General features: G+C 53.8%; 1 protein-coding gene and 1 long non-coding RNA gene across 7 annotated transcripts; one reads left to right on the forward strand and one right to left on the reverse strand.

The window, feature by feature from the left end:
- Positions 1–370: 370 nt before the first annotated feature.
- Positions 371–16,636, reverse strand: Lif (LIF interleukin 6 family cytokine). Of its 6 annotated transcripts, XM_027387326.2 has the most exons (5): positions 15,700–15,857; positions 9,125–9,579; positions 6,220–6,340; positions 4,425–4,603; positions 371–3,813 (listed from the first exon to the last, which is right to left on the reverse strand). In XM_027387326.2, the coding sequence occupies exons 3-5, from the start codon at positions 6,236–6,238 to the stop codon at positions 3,403–3,405; spliced, it is 609 nt and encodes a 202-aa protein (XP_027243127.1). In that variant the 5' UTR covers positions 6,239–6,340; positions 9,125–9,579; positions 15,700–15,857; the 3' UTR covers positions 371–3,402. The 6 variants fall into 6 exon arrangements, with proteins under 6 accessions (XP_027243127.1, XP_027243128.1, XP_027243129.1 ...); XM_027387327.2 differs by lacking the exon at positions 9,125–9,579 and having other exon boundaries at positions 15,700–15,855; XM_027387328.2 differs by lacking the exons at positions 9,125–9,579; positions 15,700–15,857 and adding an exon at positions 8,316–9,036.
- LOC118239612 lies at positions 12,951–15,044 on the forward strand. Its single transcript, XR_004772228.1, has 2 exons — positions 12,951–14,501; positions 14,816–15,044. It is a non-coding gene; the product is annotated as an uncharacterized LOC118239612 (long non-coding RNA).
- Positions 16,637–19,524: the final 2,888 nt, after the last annotated feature.

A 19,524-nucleotide genomic window follows, 5' to 3' on the forward strand; every position in this document is an offset into this window, starting at 1 on the left:
CTAGCTGCACCTCTCAATGGGAGGGGTGACCTCAACATTTCAAATTACTCTGGGCATGTAGTTCCATCTCTCTGGGCTTCAGTTTCCTCCTCAGCTAAACGGAAACACATCAACTGGGCTGCTGTGAGTGCTTAGTTCGTAGTAATATGACACAGTAGCATCCATGGAAGTAATCTGTCTTCTTTCTTGGTAGCATCTCATATTCTGGACACCACTCACCTTGTTATTCCTGGGCTAAAAATCCCACCTCACCCCCACCCCCATCCCTGCTGATGCCCAATGCAGGAGACCTCATTTTCCCACCTTTCTGTCCTTTGTCCAGACAAGTCCCAACAAGCCCTCCCCACTCCCATAGCAATACACTTCAGAAGACTTGACAAGAGCGGGTGCTTTATTAATTCATTTTTTCTTTTTAAAAAAGGTACTCCTTCAGTATAAAAAATAAATATTTTAAATATGACATTGAATAAATAAAAATAATCTGTCAGTATGAAACATTCCCACAGGGTACATTCATCAAAGAGGAATTTGTCACCCAAGGCCAAGTCCTTTCCAATGAAAAGGAAAAGGGAAACAGCTAAGGCCCCACAGGCTGAACCAGCAGAGGAGAACCTGGGCTGAGATTGGGGACCATTCAAATGCAGACAGCCACACCATTGCACATCTTAAGCCATTCCCATGCAAGAATCTAGGGTCCTGGCCCACAGTGCCATGTCTGCTCCAGAGAGTCAGCAAAGCAGAGCTGGATTGCTTGAGTAAGGATCAAGGACAGGGAGGAGAGACCAGTGAACTATCAGTGCTTTCAGGTTTGACGTTTTAAATAATAAATAAACTTCTTTCTTGATAAACTTCAAAATGCCCCATCCCTCCTCCTCTGGCCCAGGCGCACTACCTATCATGCCGAATGGGAGTCAACACTAGCAGGTGTAAGATACCAAGATGCACAGCTGCCTGCCCCTAAAGTGTTCTTTTGCCCAAAGGCTCCATGATTCTGGGATGCTGTGCAAAATGGCTCTAAACTGCTGGAGTCAGATGTAGGCAGGTGGTGGTTGTATTGTGGAGCCAGAGGCTGTGCACTCAGAGGAAGAGTCCATTGGTCCCTGAGCCTTCAAAGCTGCCAGGTGGGCTGAGCCCAGAGAATCCATGCCCATAGGTTGTGAAGTGATGGCAAGACCCAGCAGGCCCCAGCTGTGGAATCATCTTGGCTTTTAGACAAGTTGCCTCTCAGCTTGGAATTGGGCAGCCAGTCCTGAGCTGGGCCTGCTGCAGCAGCAGGAGAGCAGGGCCACAGTGTGCTGCCACATATGAGTCTCCTTGCTGCACCCATGGTTACAGGCCCGTCCTACCCAGAGCTTCAGGGGCTAGCCTCCTGCCATCCAGGTAAAGTGCTTAGAGAATGACAAAGAAAGGTGCAAAAATGCATGAAGCAGAATCCTGCAGCTAAACTGCAAGGGACTGCCCTGCTCAGAGGTTGAGAGGCAGCTAGCACTGTAGTCAGCCACTGCCCCGGCTTGGCTGCCTTCCCCCTACCCTGCTCCCAGATCGAGGGCGTTCCTCTGCTTGTCTGGCCCCAGCACAAAGGAGAGATCAGATCGGATTCCCTGCCTGGGAGCCCAGACATGGGCGGGAGTGGGAAGGCAGCGATGAAGCAAGGAGCACAGCTTCCTGGTTGGCGTCCCAGGCATCTCAGGCCTTGCTCTCAGGCCTTGCTCTCCCCTTCTCCGGAGCACTGGGCAGCCGTTCAGGCCCAATTCAAGGCCTGCACTGCCCCAACTTCCTGCATTCTGTGAGTGTTTAGGCCACCCGAGGAGCTTCCATGCTGAGTGGAAGCATGCTGGATGCCGAGTAAGGATGTCTCAGTGCTTTTCAGCTGCTCTTTGAAGAACAAGGAATCCACTTTGCCCAAGGTCCCAGAGCCATTCATTTCTTTATGAATGGTGCACCGCATAGCAGGAATCCAGGGGGCGCCAGAGAGCACTGTGGCACAAAACAACAACAACCACAAACTGCTCCACCCCCCTGGAGACCAAAGGGGAATTATCCACTCCACAAACTGGCCTAGCTCCTTCTGGGGGACCCTGACACCCTCAGAGTGAGTCACAGTGGGAGGCAGGGGAGCTAGCCAACTCTCTAATATTACTTAACCCTTCTCTAGGCTTCACACGTGAGGCTTATCCTACCTGTAGTATCATCAGCTCCCAGACCAGACCCCACTAGGTGAGGCTTGACCCTGGCTCCCATGTGAGGGGCCTCATGCTATTTCGGGGAATTAACGTTGCCATTTAAAGCACCAATAAGTTAACATAAATAGGATATAGTAATAAATAGACAGCAGCACTGGGTCATACACAGCACTCTGGGATCTCTAGCATCCCTGAGACCCTGACCTCAAGTTCTGCTTCTCCATGCTCTCGGGACCCAAGACAGCCTCTGGTCCCCTCAAGTACCATTGTGTGACCACCAGGGCCTCAGACCTAACCTTCTATTCTAAGCTACCAGTTTGTCAGTTCAGGATTGTCTGTCCTCCGGGGTCAACAAAAGCAGATGAAACCTGCAGTCTGCAACTACCCCAGCATGGCTGCCTTGCTCCCTCCCTGGCTCCTAGAGGTACAGATCCTTCCCTGGGAGGACTCTGGGAACCTGCTGAACCTCCTCATCTGCCTTTGCAACCTGCTTGTTCCTACCTGTGCACACCCACCTCCAGGTCCAGCCAGGAGACCCCAACCATGCCAGGCTGTAGGGGAAACTGCAGAGAAAAGAATGAGCCCATCAGGCTTTGATGGGCTCGTCCTCTTCCAGGTACTTCCTTTCCAGACCTGAAGATGGCCTCTCTTCTTCCCTAAGAGCCTGAACACTAGTGACCTTCTAGAATCTTCCACCTGGCATGACAATCCCTAAGCCTGAAGATACATTCCGTCACAGTGTACCCTCTCTGTCTTCCACCCACAAAACTTCAAAAAGACAAGAAGTCCTTCTGGATTCTCTGGCCTGCCCACATTCCAACCAAGTCTTCCAAAGTCTCTCAAAGGCACAGCAAAGGCCCAGGTGGTGGTCATTCTGCAGGGGCCAGGAGACCCCCCAGCCCTAGTGAACAAGGGGCTGATGGAGTCAGCAGAACAGAAATCTCACCCACACTTAACCTCCTCAATCCAACACCCTCATTGCCATTTCTAGCTAGTGCTGGGCTATGTGGAGGCCCTGTCCATGGAAGTTTCAGCTTTGCTGGACTCCATCATGGCCCAGCACAGAGTGCAGTGAGTGTCTAGAAATCCCTGGGGTCTGCCAGCAGCCCCCTTTGCATTTAACAATGCCCCAATCCCCAACACACTTTGAGCTCCCCTCCCTACATCTGGATCCTGCTTCTGAAAAACCTCAGTCCATGGCATACTCAAGACCTCCTGTCTAGAAGGCCTGGGCCACCACGCTAATGACTTGCTTGTATGTCCCCAGGAGCTGGCAGCCCAACTTTTTCTTTTGGAAGACATCTTTGCTGGAGGTGTCGGGGCCATAGGTCACATCCACATGGCCCACGTGATACTTGTTGCACAGCCGGCAAAGCACGTTGCTGAGGAGCCCACGCATGGTGTCTATAGTGGCATTGAGCTTGCCGTGGAGGCTCACAGCATCGGGGTTCAGGGTCCTCTGATCCCGGGTGACATTGCCCAGGGAGGCACTCAGGTATGCGACCATCCGATACAGCTCCACCAACTTGGTCTTCTCTGTCCCGTTGGCATGGAAAGGAGGGAAATCTGTCATGTTGGGCCCACACAGCTTGTCCACATTGTTGGGAAATGGCTCCCCTTGAGCTGTGTACTAAAGAATAAAGGAACAGAGGAGAGATGACATGGGAGTCAGATGAGTATTCCAGATTGCCACCAACACTTGGGACAAGCTCTTGCACCTTAGTTTCCCCACCTGTGACATGAGGACTCAACTTATTGCCTTGTAGGCAACTAGAATCATGAGTCAGCAATGATCAGAAGTGTGAACTCACTCGTCAAGGTCACTGTGACATAATCGGATAGAGAGGAAATGTGGCATTTCACAGGCATCACCTCAGCCAGAACACCACACACACTTGCACTTTTAATCACCTCGGCGGCGGGGGCAGTGTCTTCCTGAGCACCCCAACGTTTCAATGGCACACCCCCCCTCACTGCCTCATCATTCTTTGCCCACCCTGAGCTGTGTGACAAGGACTGACAGCGCATGGCAAGTGCCCACCTCTCACCCCAGCTCTGCCCTCCACTCAGTGGTGACCTTGGAGGAATGACTGCCAGTGTCTAGTCTAGTCTAGAGTGTGAGGAGGAAGCCATGGATGTATGGGCTTGCTGGAACAGAGTCCCTCCCCACTGTGTCTTCCAGCTCCTAAGGGTTCCCCTCCAGCTTCCCACCTTCCTCAGGATCCCAGGAAGATAACTTACATAGGATATAAAGAGGGCATTGGCACTGCCATTGAGCTGTGCCAGTTGATTCTTGATCTGGCTCATGAGGTTGCCATGGCATGGGTGGCGTGTGGCACAGGTGGCATTAACAGGGGTGATGGGAAGGGGACTCCCTGCCCCGTGTTTCCAGTGCAGAACCAGCAATAAGGGCACAACTCCTGGGAAGAGATGAGAAGGATGAACGGAAAGGCAGGAAGACTGACTGGCTCAAGGCTCCCTGTATGGGGGCTGGGCGAGAAGCCCATTTACTCCTCTACCCCCCCCCCACAGTTTCACTGCTCTGCTGCAGTTCCCTGGTTCCCTGGCTCCAGGTCTCTTGCCCCAGTTCTCTCTGCTTTCTCTTTCCCTGCTTCCTGGCCTCAGTTTCCCTATCTGTGCCATTGGATTGAGTGGAGAAGCAAGGTATCAGGCCAGGAGCCATTTGTACTAGCTAGAAGATGGGTTCAGGGGCCACTCAACCGTGCAGTCCTGTCCCTCAGGAAGTCAATGCCTCAAAGCTTGGTCCCTAGCAGGATGGCATTAGGTCCAGCAGAGGGGAAGAGATAGAAGTCTGTCTACCCTCTCCTAGGATGGGCCAGATTCTTCCTAGCTTTCTTGAAGTTCATCGGTCCTTTGCAGCCTAGAACTCCAAACTGGACGCCCTGCGGACCATGGAGGCTGGGGCCACGGTTTTCGTTGAGCCTCTCTTCTCAAACCTGCAGCCTGAATCTAGCTCCCTAGGCCAATTGCCTCTAATCCCATCACTATCCTTCCTCAATTAGGTCCCCTAGGAGGACCTTCCACCTGCTTATTCTGCAGGTCCCCACTCTCCACCCAAATCATCTTTCACCCAAACTTACTACACCCCCACCCTGCGCGCGCCCCAACTCCACACACTTTGAGGTGAGAGGAAATGGTGCAACCAGGAAAGAGACCAGAGAAAAGGTCGCAGGCAGGCACGCAAGAGGAAAGCGAAAGGTGTCAGGGGAGCCGGGAGCTGTCCGGGCCTGTCCAGGATCACCCCTCCCCCGGGGCGCCTGCCCCTCCTTCACTTTCAGCTACTCGGGCCCCCTCACCCCAGCCCAAGCTTTCCAACGCCCGGTTGAAGACACCTGAAGGTGACGGGCTGAAATCAACTCTTGGAGGCTGGAAACCTCCCACCTAAACTCGCCATGCTGGGACTAAAAAGACCGTAGACCCTTAAATTCAATCCCCTGGCTATCCCCGCAGATCCCAGCATCCCCAGACACTGTTAAGGCCCCGGGATAGCTACGGGGGTACCCACACCCGCATCTCACCTCGCGCCAATCACAGCTTTCCAGGGACTAGCCGACGGAAGCGGCACCTGCGCCGGTCCTGGCCGGAGTTTGCAAGCTGCTCAGCCGCCTGCGCCCCTCCCAGGGAGCAGCCCGGATCGCAGTTGGAAAAGAGAAAGCGGAAAGAAAGAAAGAAAAAAAGAAAGAGGGAGAGTGAATCCGGGCGACAGCGGAGAAGCAAGAGCAGCGCGGGAGAGCAGTGGGGCGAGGAGAGGAGGCGGTGGAGCTAGGCTGCACCGACCGGGTCTCTCGCCTCCAACCTGCTGGACCCGGCGGACTGGGCGCGCGGTTCCCGGACCATGTGCGGCGCTCGCTCCCGGCCGCCACCCAGCGCCTCCGGCTGGCCCGGGACTGCGCGGGCGCCCCAAGTGTCCGAGTGGCGCGGCAGGCGGGTGTCCCGCGAGTGCTCGCCCAGCGCCCCAGGCTGCCGGCGCGCCCACAGCGGGGATTCGCAATCCGCGCCGGGCGCGTGGATTTACCTGCGGCCAAGACCTTCATTATGGGCTGGACTCCAGAGGGCCTTGGAGGAGACCTTAGATGCAGGCCGTTTTCAGAAGTTCATGCTCAAATGGGGAATTTGCCTGATTTATATACTGGAGCCTGTGTTGTAAGACAGAGAAACAGCTATATTTAGCCGGGATCCCCAGTCCAGGAAGTTGTTTGAGGTGCATCATAGGAAATTATGAATGGAAGAAAGTAAGAGTGAAGGGGGGAGGGGGGGCGAGTGAGGGGGGAGGGTGGGTAGGGCAGACTTTTTCCTTCTTCTAAGAATTTGATTGATAAAATTATAATGAAGTCTTAACAAAAAAACGCCCTGTGGTTTTCCTGAGTGGCTTGCTCAGGGCGTTGTTTGCAGTTAGGTCTGGTGGGAAGGGGCTCTCAGGGGAATTCAGTTGGGGTCCCCAACTTTGTGCCCTTCAGACGCCCCAGGTTCATCTGGGTTGGGGGTGGGTGACAACAGACCAGAGGCTGCCTTTGTGGCCCCTTATTTGGGGAGGGGCGAGCTTTGCGGGGCAGCAGGAGGAATAGGGCTGGGGTTCCACTGAGAAGCAGTTTCCAGGAATGGGGGCTGTGGCTCTTTTGGACTTTAGACGGTCATAAAGTGGAGCAGAACGTGGACGCTAGAAGCTACTTTAGGGGTGGCCTTTCTCTAGCCTGCCCATTGCCAGTGAGCAGAGAGAGACTACAGGGGGTATGGTGCCACTGGGTCAAAGGTTCTGGCCCCTTACATCCATCAGCATGCCTCCTCTACTGATGGGTACTTGTGAGGCCTGGGAAGACATGAAATTGTGTCTCTTTGGGAACCGGCTAGGGAGGTACTTCTGGAAGGTGACTCAGCCTTTCTATTTGCCCAGGGAGACTGGGCAAAATGGGACCCCAGCCTCCTTAGGGTGCTGAGGAATGGCTGATGCCCCCCAGACACTTCTTGGAAGCCCCTTGGTGCTTGACCTCAGGGTAGGAAGGTGACTTCCAACAGGTGCTCCAATTGTCTGAGGCAGGGTCCTAACACCTGGTGTGGGTGCTTGCTGATAGATCACAGCTGTCTCAGGGACAGTGAGGAAGAGGATGGGGTAAAATGAGATCAGGTCTCCTTGCTAAACATAAGACAGCATGAGGTGAGAGTACTGACCAGATTCACCTACCTAGGGCTATGCTGACCCCAGAGCCACTGGGTCCTTCCAGACCTGGAGACCCTATCCCAACCCTTATGTCTGACCTAACTCCAGATCCAAATGGGACAATTGGTTTTCCAAAGCTGTGTCTGGCTTCTGAAGCACCTTTGGTCATCTCCATAGCCCCAGCTCTTGCCTCCAGGCACATCCAGGATCTGTTCAGAAGTTCTTGAATCCTACCAGGATGAACCCTTGTGCCTGCTGCTGCCCCCACCCTGCCCCCACCCTGCCACACATACACCCTGCCCCATCCTGATTCTTGTTCCTTGTGGTCTTTTGGCAAAACCTTGGATAGTAGAGTGGTAAAACTGCCCCTCCCATCTGGTACTTCCCGGGGTGGGGGGGATCCAGAGGCCAGGAACCCTTTCTTTCTCCCTGTATCCCAGCACACCTTGTCTCTTCCTGTACACATAAGTTATCTGGCAGCTACACACTGGAGACATCCCAACCCCGCATCACCAGAGCTCCTCAGAGCACTTGACTTTAAATCAGCTCCAGCTCCACCATCACGTATTCCAGACATCCACACTCACTTAGCCTAGCTTCCTTAACATGGGTCCCAAGACTATCAGCCCAGAAACCCACCATGGTCCTTTCTACCCATCGCCTGTCCCCCAAGGCTAAGCCCCCTCACTGAGTGTTCCAGTGCTGATGGAGGCCACATCCCTAACTGCTCCATTCCTCTGCATCCTTCCAGTGGACTCCAGGCCTTGCACTGACCTCTGGATCCCTAAAACACACATTGGTACTACAGGCCCCCCTCAGTAGCCATTTAATCTTAGCTCCACCCTACAGGAAATAGGAAGTGGGAATAGGTTCTAGAAAACACTGACATGAGGGCCTTTTCATTTCAGGCCCTTAGCTGACACTCTTTTGTGCCTCAGTTTCCCCTCTCACAGTACCTGACTTAGTCCGCTCTCCCCCAGTGCTCTGGGCCCCTCGATGCCCCAGGCCCTGCTTCCTGCTCCAGCCCATGTCTGAGCACCACCTGCGATGGGCCTCTGGGGAGATGCCAGGAAAGGTCTCCAAGCAGAACTGAGCCTCTGTCTTCAAGCTGCCTGCAACGTGGCTGGCTTCAGCTGGAGTTTGCGTTCGTCCCTCCCTCTCTATGTTGCTGTGTGTGTTTCCCCTCTGCTCCCTTGCAGAAGGCATCCTCCCTTCTTGGCTGCTGGATCCCAGGGTTGTGACCCTGGGCCCCACCCTGGAGTGGCAGCCCCAGCCCAGCCCCTTCCAGCTGTGATTTCATCTGCAGCCTGCCCAGCTCCTGCACGCTGCACACTGAGGGTTTGACAGGCTTCAGGATGAGGGGGACAGGCAGTTTCCACACAGGGATAGGGGCTGCCATGCCAGGCCTTAGGTGCAGTCTGCAAGTGGCTGTGTCCTTTCTCCAGGAAGTGAGCCTGTAGACTAGCCTGGGGCCTAGCCCCTCAGAGCTCTCCCATTCTCTTTGATATATATGGCCAGTCTGACTTGATTTTTCCATTGACTTTCACTCAAGATTCACGACTCTCTCCTAGAACATCAGAGATGCTAGTTTTTTACTTGTGGGAGCGAAGGGCTATTGAGTAAAGGCACATACTACATAAGGGTGCACAAGCCAGGACTTACAGCCCACAGTGATCCTTCTATGAGGGAATAAGGACTTCAACAGGAAGCCCTGCCCCCCCCTTTCAGCCCAGCCCCCCCCCCCCCCAGCCCACGCAGCCCTGACCTGTTCATCTGGCTTTGGTGCTCTCCTGCCCCTTCTTGCTTCAAGTAGAAACACATTGCCCTGTTCTGAGGGCTCTGGAGGGGTTCTGGAGCAGACAGCCCTGGGCAAGAGGGAACACTCAAAGCAGATGCTATTTATTTTTGTTTTTATGTTATTATGCATTTTACACCATGAAAGCAGTCTGGGCAAAGGTGGTTTGAAGAATGTGTGGACTTTGGCCTCACTCAGATGCAGGCTGGAGATTGGGCTCAGTGCTGCACAGGGTGTGTGGCTTTTGGGAAGCGGACACTTCTCACCCTCAATTTCTTCATCTCTAAGTGAGAATGATGACACACATGCACACAATGAGTTCGCTGTGAGGGTCTGGGGTCCAGCAGGGCTCCTGACACCCGGCAAGCCTCCTATGTGTCAGCATAGACCCCTAAAGTCTCCTCTGTGAAACAGGGGTCTTTGTCCTGTTTAGAAATAAAGAAACTTACATTCCAGAGCAAGGGCAACAACAGACAGGAGAGCAGGTATTCCTCATCCCACAGCCTTCAGCCTTCAGCTTCAGGGATGCCTCTGATCAGACAGGACAGAGGGGACTGGTACTGTGCCTTCCTTGTGTCACACCCCCCACAACCTTGTCACACGCACCCCACACACATAACCTGTAACACAGATCTACACACACACACACACACACACACACAACCTACCATACCCCCATATACATACATACCTGTCATACACACACCCCTATCACAAACACACACACACCTATCACACACACACACAGAGAGAGAGAGAGAGAGAGAGAGAGAGAGAGAGAGAGAGAGAGAGAGAGCTATCACAGTCAAGACTTGAGCTGAAGACAGTTGCTGGCTGGACCTTACCACCCCCAGGAGCTGATTCACCCCCAGACCCCATCTGAGAAGCTCAGCTCAGAGGAATTTGAATCACCAGCTGCCCCCCTGCAGAGCCCCTGGGGAAAGGACGCGGGGGTGGGGGCTAGCCCCTTGCCTGCCTGCTGTTCTGTCTCTTTCCTGGGCCCTGGGGCACTCAGACTCAGAAGACAGGACTACATAGCAGTGGCTGCTTGCACGGTTCTGGGGAGGTGGCCTGTCAGCCAGGCATCCTGTGTGGGCAGTGGTTACTCAGCAGGTAAGTAAGCGGCTCTCCGGGCACTGGGAATTCCCCAAGACTGGTGACCCAGATGCTGAGCTGCCCCCACAGCCCGGCCAGCCCCATTCTCCCTGCAACCTTCCCCTCCCCTGGAGGAGTTCAGTTCTTCAAAAAACAAAGCCTTAGCTGGGCTTTGGTGACCTCACCTGGAAGGTGAGCGAGCTCGAGGAGGAAGAAGCCAAAGGCTGCAGGGTGCTTCTCAAGGCCAGAGCTGGCAACAGGTGGTTAAAGGAAATGGGAGAAACTCAGGAATGTGCCTGGCATGGACTTGATAGTGGATGCCAAAAAGGCAGAGGCATCTCTATTTTCCACCTTGGGAAATGAAGGTGTCATTGAACCAGACCTGAAGCCCTCACTCTGATGAACCATGGAACTGACATCCTTAAGTTGATAAGTTACCCTTGGAACAAGTGAACTGTGTTGCCAGGTGGAGGGTGGTATGGGCTGTTTAGCCAGGAAAACCGTGAGGTCTGACTCTAACACAAAACACACAACAGCTGTGTGGCCCTGGGTAATGACACCTCTCTAAGCCTCAGTTCCCCCTCAGAAAATAAAGATTAGTCAAAATAGATGCTCTGTCAACTCTGGCTAGGGGGAGTAAGGAACTTGGATCCTGCTTGGAGATTCAGCATAGTCCTGATGATTAGAGTGGAGGTGGCTTGGGGTCCTCTCAGTCCTTGGTGTGGGCATGGTCCCTGGGAGCTGGCAGCCTCCGAGAGTACCAGCAAGTCCGCCTGTCTCACGGTCCTGGGGAGGTCCAGTGTTGCCATGGAATCTGCCCCTTCTCACCCTCACCCCATCACATCTCTGGCAGACACCAGTGACACCCGCTCAGGGCCAAAGAAGAGCCAGAAGTAGCCTGGCCATCAGCCAGCAGCCCTAACATTTCCTTGATTCCTGCGTCAGGAATCAAGCCCCTGGAGGTGAATCAGTGACTGCGATTATTTCCCTCCTCACTTCTGATAGAAACTGCAAAGGAAGTGGCAGCCCACAGAGCTGAGCATCAGCAGGGCCAGAGGCCAGGTTGTGGCATAGTGGGTGGTTGGTCCCACCCTGACACTACCGTGCAACCCTCTATCTGTGTGGACTAGGCTACTATCACCCTAGGCCAGGATTTTGTGTCCATGTTGTGTAAGCACTTAGGCTATGGCTCTCTTCTCCCTAAATATCCAGGACTATTATCACAGGCAGAGGAGGAGAGCAATGATTTCACATTGGCCTCTATCACCCTATGGGTCACAGGTTCAAGTTACAAGGTGCCAGTAGCACTTTCAAAGAGAAATGGAATGACAAAGTCCCTAGACATTGCCAGAACAAGGATGAGCTTGCTCCCTGAAGCATTCTTTCCAGTTGTCTGTATGTGCCCACGTGTTCTTACTATGCAAGCCTGACCCAGAGGGGCTGCCTGACTTTTACTGTGGCTGCCACTAAAGCCAGCTCAGGAACGGGCCAGAGGTGTATCTTGGGCCCAGGTATGAGCAGGCCAGGGGCACGGTGTGGGGGTGGAAGCCTGGCATCAATCAGGCTGAACAGTGACGAAGTCCCTTGTGGAGCCTGGCTTCTCCAAAACCACTTCCTTCCTCAGCCTCAGACCCTCAGGGCTCTTTGCCCTGCTCTGGCCTTACCTGGGTGAGGCTGGGGACAGTCACAAGTACCAAACCTCTCCTCATGGACATCAGGAGCCCTTCATACACACTATAGGAGGAGGAAGTGGCTGGGCTTCTTCAGGGTGGCCTAGGCCCAGAGACCAAGCTGAGTCCAGAAGAGGGCGCCCTGCAGACTGACTCCCTGTGAGGCAGAAGCTTGGAGTCTGTGTCTAAGCCTCAGTGAGCTGTGTGCATGTGCAGTGAGTGCCCTGTCAGTTTGAGTCTGTGTTTATCTGTGTCTGGCCCTATTATGCATGTGTGTGCATTCAATTACACTGTTTGCCTGTGTGTGTGGGAGGGGTGCTAAGACAGCTGAATTTTGCAAATCTTCTGGTGTGTGTGTGTGTGTGTGTGTGTGTGTGTGTGTGTGTGTGTGTGTCTGTAAGGGATAGTAGGTCTTAGTGGTAGACAGGCATGACTCTGTGCCTGTGTATGTATGTGCCCCTGTATCTATTCCTGTCTTTCACTGTCTAGCCTCTGCCCCTGGGAACCATGGGGCAGCCTCATGTCACAGGGGCCACCAGCAGCTAGTTTCCTCACCCCGCCCTACCCTTCCCACCCTGGCCACCCTGACTTTTGGCACAGGGACAACACTGATGTCAGAGCCGACTTGACAGCTTCCTTTTCCCACTGGGTTTTCCAAAAGAGAGAGACCGTAGTACGGCTGCTATTAAATAATCACGGGTGTGTGTGTGGGGGGGGGGGGGATGCCGCTCATTGGTTTCCTGAACTTGGAGGCAATAAACAGAACAGGAAACAACAGTGGACAGACACACAGGAAGCTGGGAGCTGGCCACAGAGGTAGGGCCTGGTCTCATCTCTGTCCCCTCTTCCAGCAGAGTGTCCCCTCTTCCTAACTGATCCAAGAGGTGGCCTGAGCCCTGTCTCAACCCTCAATGCCAGGGAGACTTGAAAAGAATTTTTTTTTCGAGACAGGGTTTTTCTGTGTAGCTTTTCGAGCCTGTCCTGGAACTAACGCTTGTAGACCAGGCTAGTCTCGAACTCACAGAGATCCGTCTGCCTCTACCTCCCAAGTGCCGGGATTAAAGGTGTGTGCCACCACCACCTGGCTTTGAAAAAATATTTTTAAGGATGTTAGGAATGACAGTATGGTGTGATGAGTGGGATGAAGGGTCCTGTACCCAGAAAGGTTAGGAGAAAGATTCCTCAGGGTAAACTGCCTACTTTCTGGGAAAGAAAAGTAAGCTGTGGATTCTGTGGGGGACAATGTAGGTGAGCTGCCAGGGACAGTGGGACACAGCCAGGACTGGTTACCCTATCAGGAAGCATAGGTTTGACTGTAGTCCCACACCAGACCCTTGGGCCTCAGCAAATCTTGATGACACTCCCAGATCCCAAGGCTGGCATTGTCCACCAACCTCAGGGGCCTCCCTTCCAGTCCAGAAAATCATGGCAGAGTGCCTAGAAGACACCGTAAGACCTCCAGCTCCCATCCTGTCTGCTATAGGAGGCATTTCTCCTTTGACACAGTTGGAAACTGAGGCTCAGGGAGTTGAATGAATTGTCCAGGGTCATAAAGTGTGCAAAACTCTGCATCCCCACCCCACCCCATCCTGTCTGAGATGGGCCTGGGAAGCAGAAGGGTGGCTGGGGCAGCCAGGAGGTACTGGGGGCAGCCAGGTCTGAAAGGGGCTCTGGACCTGTCACCCCAGGGGAGCACCTCCCCCTGCCAAGGCCAGGTGGCCAGCGCTTATCAGCCACATGGCTCCATGACACAATCCGCTCTGATCTCCTGCCCAGCAGGCCTCACCCCACCGCACCCCTGGACCCTGCTTCCGTTCCCTCCCTTTCCAGGTGGGACCTGTGCCCGGCCCTGTATCACAGCGTTCTGTAAAGCCCTCTGCTGTAGCATTTCCCCGGTGCCAACTATGACCTACAGGCTGGTAGCTGACTACCCTCTTAGATAGAAGAGGGTCACCTCTAACTCTTGTCTTAGCACCCCACCCCCACCAAACAGAGTTCTTGCCTATCTTTCCAGGTAGGGTGTGACTTTGTTGGCTGGAGGAGAAGGGCCAGGGGCCCTGGAATGTATCAGACCTCAGATCCAGTCCCAGCTCTGTCACTTACAGGCTGTGCCACCTGAGGCAGGAGATGCCATCGCTCAAACCTCACTTTCAGCATGTGCAAACTTGGTAACAGTATCGTAAATCATATGTTGGCAAAGCCACAGATATGCGTTTATTATTGACATCTTTATCTGGTACAACTTCAAAGGTGAGGCCCAGAGAGGGGATGACACTTTCCAAAAGCCACACAGCAAATCAGTGGGCCATCCTCAGTGGTATATAACCTGGTGCCTGTCCTGAGTTTCCAAGGTGGTAGGACCCCAGGGCTTCAAAACTGGTTTGTTTGTGAGGACTCCAGAGAAGACTTGCTTCTTGAGACCCCATTTCCCTGACTAGATCCCGTCATCAATCTTGGGGATGTGGATGGTCCTCCCAGTATCCTGGAAAACTTTCAGCAGCTTGAAGCCATGGACAGCAGCGCCTCCCGCTGCCCAGGGGCGGCAGGTACAGCAATAGAGACAGCTCAGCCTGAGCAAGCAGGTGGGTGGGGCTGGATTGATGGTTTTGAGGAAGTGAGTGGGTGCCTGGGGCTCACGGTGGGGGTGGACATAGGCCACCACAGGGGAAGAAGGCTCTTCCAAAGGCTCCCAGAGAGGATTTACCCCAACATCTCCAGGGTAAAGTCCAAAAGACTGGCCACAAGGGGGTGTGAGAACCATGTGCAGTGCGCAATAGGGTGTAGCCTTGGTGAGAGGGCTCCGGAGGAGGGGGCTGCACCCCTTTTGGTCCTGCTATCTGTTCCCACCTTGCCCTGACAGTTCTTCCAGGTAGGGATCAGGTTCTCTGTTTTACAGGAGGTCAGGGTGACCCAGAGAAGGAAAATGAACTGCCATAATCCACACAACAAGAGGCAAGAACCAGATCCAACCCAGCGACACCCGGCTGTGCCATCTGTGGTCATAGGCTCCCCACTATCCTATCCTGTCCCAGCATGGCACTGAATGGACAGGATCCTGGGGACAATTTCCCATCCTCTTGGCAGCCCCTACCAGGTTTGGAGAAACACTGACCACAAGTTAAAGATGAGTGCCTCTTTTACTTTTGGGTGACAAGCCCCCCCAATTTGGGTCTCTGCCCAGACTTGGTTTCTGGTTTTCCCTCACTCTGTCACTATCCTGGGGCTAGGATGTCCAGGTTCACAGATTAGCAAGTTCTGATCTGGCCCAAGGTCAAAGGCAGAGGAGTGATGACCTTGGCTAGTCAAGTTCCCCAGAGCACCACAGGGGCCCATGGCAGCCCATTCTGGAAGGACAGGACAAATGAGGCCTCTGTAGGCTCAGAACTTCACTGCTCTGAAAAAAAGAAAGGAACCTGAATGTCCCTTGCGATCCCAGGAACCAAGACTACCTTTGGAATTAAGCTGACCCTACCATGATCATACAGTGCAAGATTTGAAGCCATGTGCTCTCCCCACTGCCCTCTACCCCTCCCATGAACTTTAACCCACAGGGCACTTTCACAGCTCGTCTCCAACATTGCCTGAACATCTTCCAAGAGAGCCTTACAAACCTGCCTTACCGTATCCGTTACAGACAGGGAGACTGAGACCTTAAGAGTTGTGTGGGCCACCAGGCGCCCCTCAGGCACAGGGGAGCGATTGATGTACTATCTACCCTCCTTGGGATAAGTGCAGGGAGCAGCAGCGCCCCTCAATCCTGCCCCCTCAAGGGAAGCCTACCGTGGTCTCTGTGCTTGTCGCAGCCCTCCACAGTCTGCACAGATTGTCCAGTCTTCAGGGCAACACCATCGTGGTTGGGCCCCTCTGCTTCCCTCTCCTGCTGAGGTTTCTCTGGCGTTGGCTCCTCACCCTGCCCCCCACCTGACTTCCGTCCAGAGCTGGTGGCCGGAGGCTCCCCCCACTTCCACCCCACCCCCAAGCTGAGGACCCAAGAGGTAGAGAGCCCACACCACAGACAGAGCCTGACACGGGTGGGACGGTGGTGCTGGCTTACTGGAAGGAGAAGCAGCGGGGTTGGGTGTGGGGAGGGGGCGTCCCTGTACTTGATGCCCCTGGGCTGCGTGGCAAGGCCACTGTGGCCTGAGTCACAGCTGACTGGGCCGCGCCTAGCCTGTCTGGGTGACCCAAGCCAGCATAAGGCAATGACTGGGCAGCTCTCCTCATGACCAGCTGGGGTCGGCCTTAGGTGTTTTGACTCAGACCTGCCACAGGCTGTGTGCACAGCAGCCATCCCCTGCCTCTGCCCTAAGAAGAGCCACAGGCCCATAGCTGCCCCTGCCCCAGCACCCACCTCAGAACCTGGGAAGCTACCTGGCCCATCTGATCTGCTCTCTGCCCCAGGCTTTAGGGCCCCACCTGCTGTAGGACCTTCGTCCCTCCCTGGGCAAGCCCAGCCCTTGGGGACACTCCAGGAAACAGGGAGCTTCGCTGCCTATGCAGAGGGCCTCTTGATCCACTGTGGACTGTGACCTTTTTCTTGGTGCCACAAGGAGTTTGGTGGACTGTCTGGACAGGCCTGGCATGGACCGCAGAAGATTGTTGGGGACAGAGACTAAGAGAAGAACATATAGAAAAGAAAAGAAAAAAGCATCAAAAAGGAAGGAAGTGAAGGAGAGAGCGGGGAGGGAGGGAAGGAGGGAAAGAGGGAGGAGGGAAGGGAGGGAGGGAGGAGGAGGAGGGAGGGAGGGAGGGAGGAAAGTAAAGAGAAAGAGAAAGAGGGAGGGGGTAGGAGGAGGAAGGAAGGAAGGGAGGGAGGGAAGGAAGGAAGGAATCTTATAAACCTGCCTGAGGCAGTGCTAGCTCTACACTTTACCCAGGAAATCCTGTCAGTGGGAAGTGGGCTTCAACAGCACACTGTACAGAGGGGAAACTGAGGCTTGGCCTGTGAAGGCAAAGTAAGGTAAGAGCAGAAGTCATATTTATTTTTGCCTCTAAGGTCTCCATCTCTCACTGAAAAGAAGTTAATCACGTTAAAGCTGGGACGAGGGGGTGGGGCTGGAGAGATGGCTCAGGGGATTCACAACCTTTTCTAGTGCTGCAGGCACCAGGCACACACTCACTAGCCAGTAAAGCACCCCTACACACAAAATTATTTTAAAAGTTAATATTGAAACAATGGTTAGCAGGTGGCTCTGAGGGTAAAGGGCCGGATGCACAGTCACACGTACCTGAGCCTAAGAACCCTGGTGGCAGCAGGTGCCTTCCACCCCAGCACTGGGAACAGACAGATTTGAAGCAAGATGGCCAAGTGTCCCAGGAAGAATGGTAAGTGTCAGATTCAGTGAAAATGTCTAAAAAAAAAAAATAAGGTAGATGGGGCTGGAGAGATGGCTCAGTGGTTACATTTGTTGCTCTTGTAGAGGATCCAGGTTCCGTCTCCAGCACCCATGTGATGGCTCATGTAATTCCAATTCCAGGGGCTACATCATCTTCCAGCCATCAAGGGCGTCGGGTGCACAGACACCACACAGGGAAAACACAGTACACATAAAGTAAAATAAATAAGTTAAGAAACAAAGTGTAGGAAACGAGAGATGGCTCAGTGGTTAAAGAGTAGGAATACTTGTGCAGATAACCCAAGTTCACGTCCTAGAACCCATGTCAGGTGGCTCACAACTGCCTGTAATTCCAACTCCAGGGGGATCTGACTGGTCTGGCCCTGCAGGCACCTGTACTTACACACGTGTGCGCACACACACACACACACACACACACACACACACACACACATTTTTAAATAAAATTTTAAAATAATTTTTAAAAATATGTAGGAAGATATAGATACAGGGTTTTATTGTGCAGCCCTGGCTGTCCTGGAACTTGTTCTGTAGACCAGGCTGGCCTTGAATTCACAGAGATCCACCTGCCTCTACCTCTTAAGTGCTGGCATTAAAGGTGTGCACCACCAACACCTGGCTAAGGCCCACGTTTCTATTTCTAGCACCAAAACAAAAAAAGACAGATGGGACAATGAGGTCGGAAGCTCCAGGTGCTCAATTGTGTACAGGACAGAGTATCCAGATTGTGGGCTCGTTGGAACATAAACTATATCTGCTAGGACCCCTTCTCCGACCATCAGGCCTCTTGTCCTAGAGAACTTTTCAATTTTATTTATTTATTTATTTTTAATTTCATATATCTGTTGCCTGGCACCCACAGAGGCCATAAGAGAGTGTCAGATTCCCTAGGACAGGAGTTACGAGCAGCTGTAAAGCTCCATTTGAGTTCTAGGATCCAAGAGCAGCAACTGCTCTCAACAGCTAAGCCGTTTCCTTGGGCTCAGCTTCTAAGTGTGTGATGGATATCAACAACTGGGCCTGTGACTGCCATGCCCCCCACCAAAAAAAACCCAGAAACCTCAGCTAGTGCAGGGCTAGCTCCCTGGAGTGCAATGAGTCCTCTGCCCCTTTACAGGGCTGGGCGGAGAACACCGGTTTATTTCCATAAGCTATCTATGGGTCCTCAGACACTGGGGCTCAGAAGCAGCTGCTTAGAGCGAGCCCTGTCTCAGACTTCCACTGCAGGTCGTCTTGAGCATCATCATACATGTGCCTGGGGCCAGTGCAGACTCTACATACTACAACAGGCAAGCCCCACAGTCCTTCTCTTGGGGAGACCAAGGAGATGGGGATACTTGAGCTGCAGCAGGACAATGCAAGGGGTAGGGAATGGGGGAGGGCTCAGCTGCCAATCAGGGGTGTGCTGGGCCCGAGAGGAGGCCAGGCTGCAGGCAGAGGTGTGCTGGGCCTGAGGGAAGTCCAGGCTGCAGGGCAGGGGTGTGCTGGCACTTGACAAGTCTGGAATGGCAGCTTCAGGCTGGAAGGCAGGAAGGAAGGTATTGTGGATATTTTGAGAGTGGAAGAAGTATGGTAAGACTGAGATGTCTAAACTGTGTTGCATGGAGTGACAGGAGGCATAATCCATAGGGATGGGGGGGGGGCAGGAGCATTGAATAAAGGGTGGAGAGAGAAAGGATGGGCTGGGATCCAGCACCATTGTGGGTGGGGCAGACAGTGGATGGGGCTGGCTGGGAAGATGATGAGCTGGACTTAAAGCACCTTGGTGGCCTTGGAGCTGGGGAGGAGCAGGAACCAGGCTTGGAGACATCAACTGTGTGACTCAATAGATGGTAAGTCCTTGTCGACTTAGGCAATGCACCTAAGGTTCCTCCACAGATACAGGAGCATCCTCAACTACCTCCTGGGATGGCTGCAGCTCCAGGCCAAAGGCAGCTTACACAGCCTCCTGGGTAGGGTGCAGAACTCAGCTAGGGCGGGGCAGCCACAGGCCTCTCTGCCCTGCCTCTGCAGACCAACCTCTGCCCTCTCTGTGGGCAACCTCAGCGCCTGCCGCAGCCTCGGCTCCCTTCTGCTTCAGGAAGCTGGGGGGGTGCCTGTCTTTCTGCGGGTACCACCTCCCACCCACAGCTTCCCAGCAGCCCAGGCCAAGGAAAGCCCCCTTCTCCTTCTGCGGTCAGGGCAGCCGTGAGAGAGAGCCATCATCTGATTTGGCAGACCTGGTGCTCTGGATGTGGGGATGTTGGGA

This window comes from Cricetulus griseus (genome assembly GCF_003668045.3).
Source record: "Cricetulus griseus strain 17A/GY chromosome 1 unlocalized genomic scaffold, alternate assembly CriGri-PICRH-1.0 chr1_1, whole genome shotgun sequence".
Lineage (NCBI taxonomy): Eukaryota > Metazoa > Chordata > Mammalia > Rodentia > Cricetidae > Cricetulus > Cricetulus griseus.

What these genes read in the sequence shown, in the direction of transcription:
- Lif (XM_035452141.1), bottom strand. Translation starts at nt 16,246, where the DNA reads ATGGGCCTGTGGCTCTTCTTAGGGCAGAGGCAGGGGATGGCTGCTGTG. An exon ending in CGACAAGCACAGAGACCACG is followed by an intron (nt 9,438 to 15,699) that starts GTAGGCTTCCCT and finishes ATTCTCACTTAG; the next exon opens with AGATGAAGAAATTGAGGGTG.